The 5,385-nt window shown below is 54.8% G+C and overlaps 3 protein-coding genes across 3 annotated transcripts in view; 1 reads left to right on the top strand and 2 right to left on the bottom strand.

The window, feature by feature from the left end:
• Positions 1 to 211: 211 nt before the first annotated feature.
• Positions 212 to 1,486, bottom strand: UBE2N (ubiquitin-conjugating enzyme E2 N). Its single transcript, XM_005853577.1, has 5 exons — positions 1,347 to 1,486; positions 1,224 to 1,251; positions 1,050 to 1,136; positions 732 to 922; positions 212 to 657 (listed from the first exon to the last, which is right to left on the bottom strand). The coding sequence occupies exons 1-5, from the start codon at positions 1,377 to 1,379 to the stop codon at positions 541 to 543; spliced, it is 456 nt and encodes a 151-aa protein (XP_005853639.1). The 5' UTR covers positions 1,380 to 1,486; the 3' UTR covers positions 212 to 540.
• Positions 1,487 to 1,915: 429 nt separating this feature from the next.
• Positions 1,916 to 3,698, top strand: BUB3 (cell cycle arrest protein BUB3). The gene is made up of 5 exons (XM_005853579.1): positions 1,916 to 2,259; positions 2,411 to 2,542; positions 2,710 to 2,835; positions 3,013 to 3,095; positions 3,220 to 3,698. The coding sequence occupies exons 1-5, from the start codon at positions 2,018 to 2,020 to the stop codon at positions 3,618 to 3,620; spliced, it is 984 nt and encodes a 327-aa protein (XP_005853641.1). The 5' UTR covers positions 1,916 to 2,017; the 3' UTR covers positions 3,621 to 3,698.
• Positions 3,699 to 5,246: 1,548 nt separating this feature from the next.
• SF3B4 (splicing factor 3B subunit 4) overlaps positions 5,247 to 5,385 on the bottom strand; it is a gene marked incomplete at both ends in the record, with an annotated part of 1,588 nt that continues 1,449 nt past the window's right edge. The window contains one exon of the mRNA XM_005853576.1: positions 5,247 to 5,266. Coding sequence (XP_005853638.1) covers positions 5,247 to 5,266 — 20 coding nt within the window. The remainder of the gene's footprint in view (positions 5,267 to 5,385) is intronic.

Here is a 5,385-nt window from a genome sequence, read left to right as displayed (position 1 = left end):
AAGGCGGCCAGGCGCCGGGGGAGGGAGGGGAGTAGGGCAACATGATAACGAGGCTGCATGCCCACTGCCTGTCGTTAGGGCGGGAAGACCGCGAGGAACCGTCTCATGTCGATAAGGAGAGACTACCCGCATGTGCATTGTAGAGTACATGAAATCCAGACGAAGGCAAAGCGAGCTTGGCTTGTGGATGAGAAGCCTGCTGAGCTCTAGCTCGTCCTGATCCGCGCCATTTCTTCGTGTCACATAAAGCACATTGTTCTTCCTTTCCTAGTCGTGTGAGTAGGCATGAAAACTTCCGGGGCAGTTCCGAGTCCGCACCTAGGTAGACCCTAGCAGCCCCCCAACGCGTCGCTGTTTCACAACCCACCACTGGCACTAGACGGTCCGTCATCTTGTCGCTATGTCACATTCACGGCTATGTATCATAGTGCTCGTGTCCGCCTCCCCTGCCTGTCCAAACAGCCCCACTGCCCCCGCCGCTCGTCTCCACCACCTTCACCCTCTCGCTGTTGCGCCGCCCATTTCTCAGCGACAAGCTTGTCACTTGGTCGCGTACAGACGAGTCCACTCCTTCGCGTTGGCGATGGCCCGGTCCTCGTCCGCCTTCCAGAGCTCCGCCACCTGGTTGTTGAGGGGGTCCTCCGGGTTGGGGCAGGACTGGGGGGCGGGAGGTGGACGAGCCCTGTAAGGTCCTGACGGCCATCTCCTTCTACCTGCCGTCCACTACTTACCAGAAGAGCCTGGATAGAAAGGAGAACGGTGCGGATCTGCAGGGCGGGGGACCACTTGTCCTTGAGGATGTCGAGGCAGATGCGGCCGAGTTTGTCGATGTTCGGATGATACATCTTGGTCAGGAAGCGCACCTTGGGGGGAGCCATCGGGTAGTCCGCGGGGAGAAATAGCTCTAACTTGAAAATGCCCTCTATAACGGCGAGAGGGAAAGGCGGGACCCAAGTGATCAGAGCTCTTCGAGAAGACTCCGAGATACAGACAGAACTCTTTACTGCTCTTTACCCTATCCGATGCACAATGCATCGGACCCTACTTACGCTGATAGGGAGATGATTCAGGGCCCTCGATCACGACGTTGAAATAGCGGAAATTGTCTTCGTAGGGTGTCGCGCTGATTCCAGGCACTGGCAGCAAAAATCGTGTGGATAATCATGAGAAAATAAGGTTATTGAAGGCAACCTCAGAAAGCGGGAAACTGCCCCTTATCGTACCTGGCTCAGAAATCAGTCTTTGAGTTTCCTAAATGTACAGAGGCGTTTGGCATTTGCGTCGAGAATTAGGTAAATGAGACGCCAGAGGTTTAAGCGGCCCTCCTTGTCGACCCTCAATCTCACCTTCACGATCCGTCGAGGCAACGTCGCAGACATATTTGAGCCGGGACCTTGCCTGGGACAGGGAATTCTCAGCGTGCCTCCTCACTCCTCTACCGGCTGATCTAATAGGCTGCCAGATTCCCCGGCGTAGGCCCTGTTGTGAGGAAAAGTATGGCGTCGCAGTTAGCACCTGGGCCCACCCGAGAGAGGGAGGGCCTTGCGGCCATCCATCCCACATTTGACACCCCGCCACATTGCAGAATGCGCTAGATGAATTGTTGGGAGATAAACACAGCCGTACCATCCTGCGAGCGTGGACCCGTGTGCTCAAAGCCCCCGTTCCCGAAGCTCCTGAGGCTTTTCGGCTGGCGATGACTAGCCGTCAGAGCCCCCTCCTTCCCTTCGACTTGGTCGAGGCGAGGCCTGCCACAGCCATGAGGCGCTCTGGCTCACGGGGTCACGGATTTGCCTGCCTAAATGCCACCTTTGTCAGATTGTACAACAAAACTGCCGACATGGTCGATTAATGTGTATAATTATCCACATCATTCCGGCCGACGGCCTCCCTACTTCCCCTCCCTACTGCTAGTAGCTTCCTGCACAGGGAGTGCCGGACGGCTCTGCCGCCCCAGTCCGGTAATCTATTGCGCTGATCCCCGGCGTTTCTTATCAGCCGTCTAATATCTTGCGCCATGGAACCGGGCAGTGAGCGACTACTTGACAACCCTCCGCAAGATGGCATTTCCTCGCTCGCATTTTCCCCCAGCAGCTCCAACCTGTTGTTGGTCTCGTCCTGGGACAAGACCGCACGTTTGTACGATACATCATCAAATGTAGCCAAGGGCATCTGGCAGAATCATGCTGCCGTCCTGGATTGCACAGTGCAGGACGATCACACAGGATTTTCGGGCGGACTGGACAGGGCTGTTCGCAAGTAAGTTCCGTGACTTCGCAAGAGTGGGAGGAGGCTCGGAGATCGAGGCCAAGCCCGTTCTATCTTGTCTATCCCCAATCTTTATCTATTCAGAGTACGCGCATACCGGTATCCTTTGAATTAATTTGCCGTCATACGAATTGTGCCGTAGGATTTATTTGAACCAGCCAGAGGACCCTGGCCTGAATATCGGCAGCCATGCCGGGGAAGTGAGCTGCATGGAATTCTCGAGGGAGCTGGGGGCTTTGGTAACCGGCGGATGGGATGGCAATGTGCACATTTGGTGAGAGGCGGGAAGGAAATGGATAAGAGAAACGAAAGAAGGACTTGGAAGTAGGACGGAGATGGCCAGTGGAGTCGTACCCTCAGCCGTTGCCACGGAGTCTCCCTCGGACAAAGCGCACGCACGCTCTCCCGCTCCTTTCTGACACCCATCCACCACGTACGCAGGGACCCGCGCAGCCAAGGAAGGGCGCAGAGTCTGCCGCCGTCGGAGAAGGTGTTCACGCTGGCGGTGTCAGGCCAGCGGCTAGTGGTGGGGACCTCGGATCGGTCCGTACTCATCTACGACGTCAGGTGAGGGTAGAGGGCAGAGCGCGGGGATCGGGGCACAAGAGTGTCCGTGGCCATGATCATGTGGGTGCCTGAGCATTGAGCGGGTCTCTTCTTGGTGCGTGTCGCCACCTGCGGGATTCGGGGGCCTTCAACAGCACTCGCGCGCCTCACGCATGCTCTACCTTTTTAAACACCCAGAAAACTTAGCGCGCCGGACGACCGTCGCGAGTCCTCCCTAAAGCATCAGACTCGTTGCATTCGTATCGCCCCGGACCACAGCGGTAAGCTCCTCTCCTCCGAAACGCCTCCTATGTGACCGTATGCTAGCTCCAATCCACTCGAGGCTGCGAGCAGTCCCGTCGCTCATGGGCAGCATGCTCTCTCACCCCCCGTCGGGCCTCACAGGATACGTGCTGGCCTCGGTCGAAGGCCGCGTGGCGGTCGAGTACTTCGATCTTTCAACCGAGGTGCAGGCTCAGAGGTACGCGTTCAAGTGCCACCGGCAAGATGACCTCGTCTACCCTGTCAACGCCGTCGCCTTCCATCCCACGCACGGCACGTTCGCCACGGGGGGATGCGACGCCATGGTCTATACCTGGGATGGACAAAACAAAAAAAGGCTGGCGCACTTGGGTCCCTACAAGACTAGCATCGCGGCCCTCTCCTACAATTTTGACGGCTCCCTCATGGCAATAGCCGCTTCTTACACCTATGAGGAGGGCGAAAAAGAGCATCCGCCCGATGCCGTATATTTACGATGCCCCTTGGAGGGGGAAGTTAAACGAAAAGTAAAAGCAGGGGCATGAGATGAGTGGCTTTACATGTAATGCAAACATTCATAACATACCGTCCAGAAGAAATAACTTTTGTCTCTTCGTTAAACATTTAATTCGTTACGCTTGCGCAAGGGATAGGGTGATAGTCTGTGATTCCCATGTGCCGATCATTTTGTTAGATTCAGCGGCCTTGGAGCTTGCAGAAGCTTCTGGTAAGGTATCACGCATCTAGCCCGTACCCAATTCACACTTGCTTCTGAATGGAACAATCAAGCAGTAAACAAAGCCAGGTTCGAAAGTTGTTGCCCTAATTGCACGCATGCACCGGTGCTACGGTTGTGAGGGCACGGTTCATCCCGTAAAAAGTATCGGAATTTAGTCTGGTAGGCTGAGGTCGTGGGAGCCCTCTTATGATGTGGCTTTGAAGGGATAATTGTGCAGAAGGTATGCGTGGGTAGGAATGAGAGAACAGCTAAAAGGAAAGATCATCAAGAAAACCTGGTTTATATGGACAAGGGCTCCACGCTTCACTTTCTAAGAGCAGAAACAAAAAGATGCCGGCTTGACATCATATGACTAGAGACACAGAAACCCGTGTTGACCTGGTTCCGTGCGGGTGGATCGGAACGTGAGATGAAGCGGAGCGTATGATAAAGAACTTGAAATTGATTGTCAGGAGAAGCCGCCGCCTGGTAGGTAAACCCGGTCATGTACGTGGATAAGAACCGCGAAATACATTTTAGGAGAACACGAAGCAGAAAGAAGTTGCGCGTGTATTGAAAGCTTTTGAAGGGTACCCCGCCTAAAGCAAAGGAGTGGACGTTGAAAGTCATGTCAAAGCCTGTCCTAGCCTCAAATTCAACTTGCCCAAAGACCCCAGCTTTTAATGCCTTTGACCACGGATTCAAACCTCTGGACAACACAGCACGTTCAAACCATTACTGGTTCACCAACTATTTTCGTCGATTCGGAAGGAGGGGACCAAGTGTGCGTTACTGAATTCTCGCCATTTTTCTCGTCGGTTGCCAAGTGGTGATGCCATACCAACACCCATCACGCGGTTGAAGCACCACGGGAGAGGCGATCAGTCCTCAAATTCAAAGTGTTTATTTGTGATGGTATTCCGCAATCCAGTATAAATGCCGCGGGGAGTTGGACACGGTTGACATGTGTTCTTGTCACGATCGTGTGATAATGGCAACTATATTGGCTATGCACCTCACGATCCCTCTGGGTCCCTCGCTCCTCGCCCACCACTACCACATGCAACCCACAGGCTGCAGCGAGTGACGACGTTGGTCATTCGAAGAGGCGTGACAACATTATTATTATTGTCCTGCCAAAGCGGCATGTTTTGGAGATCGTCATCGTCGCAGCAGCCACAGGGGTCCCCGCCTCCACCTTCGCAGCATGTAGGGGACGATGGCTATGACCAATATGTGTGGGAGGAGGACGAAGAGACGCGGTCCATCGTAAACGCTGTCCGTTTTAATGAAAGTCCTGAAATGGAAAGCATTGGCAGTGAGGATGGCATTGGTGAGGACCACGAGGGCCTGGACGACGAGGAAGGAAGGGAAAGCCACCGGCGACCGTCGGGGTCTCCCTTCTCATTTCTTTTCAATCGCTTCGGCCACGAGGAAGGAAGCCAGCAGCTGCTCAGCGGAAGCCGCAGATCACTTCAAAAAATACATCCCAAGAATTCGCGCAACAGCATGAAGGCCGAATCGAGCGGCGGCAGCCTAGCGAGCATGGGGGCGTCACCACGCCCTTCCTCGCGAGGCTCCCCGACGGTGCC

This window comes from Nannochloropsis gaditana (genome assembly GCF_000240725.1).
Source record: "Nannochloropsis gaditana CCMP526 unplaced genomic scaffold scaffold819, whole genome shotgun sequence".
NCBI lineage: Eukaryota > Eustigmatophyceae > Eustigmatales > Monodopsidaceae > Microchloropsis > Microchloropsis gaditana.
Note: the sequence above shows the minus strand (reverse complement) of the source record. Positions and strands in the feature narration are given on the sequence as shown.

Coding starts and splice junctions, on each gene's coding strand:
- UBE2N (XM_005853577.1), bottom strand. CDS start 1,379: ATGTCTGCGACGTTGCCTCGACGGATCGTGAAG. Junction 923..1,049: donor TGAATCATCTCCCTATCAGC/GTAAGTAGGGTC, acceptor TCGCCGTTATAG/AGGGCATTTTCAAGTTAGAG. Junction 658..731: donor TTTCTATCCAGGCTCTTCTG/GTAAGTAGTGGA, acceptor CCCGCCCCCCAG/TCCTGCCCCAACCCGGAGGA.
- BUB3 (XM_005853579.1), top strand. CDS start 2,018: ATGGAACCGGGCAGTGAGCGACTACTTGACAACCCTCCGCAAGATGGC. Junction 2,543..2,709: donor GATGGCAATGTGCACATTTG/GTGAGAGGCGGG, acceptor CCACGTACGCAG/GGACCCGCGCAGCCAAGGAA. Junction 3,096..3,219: donor TATCGCCCCGGACCACAGCG/GTAAGCTCCTCT, acceptor CGGGCCTCACAG/GATACGTGCTGGCCTCGGTC.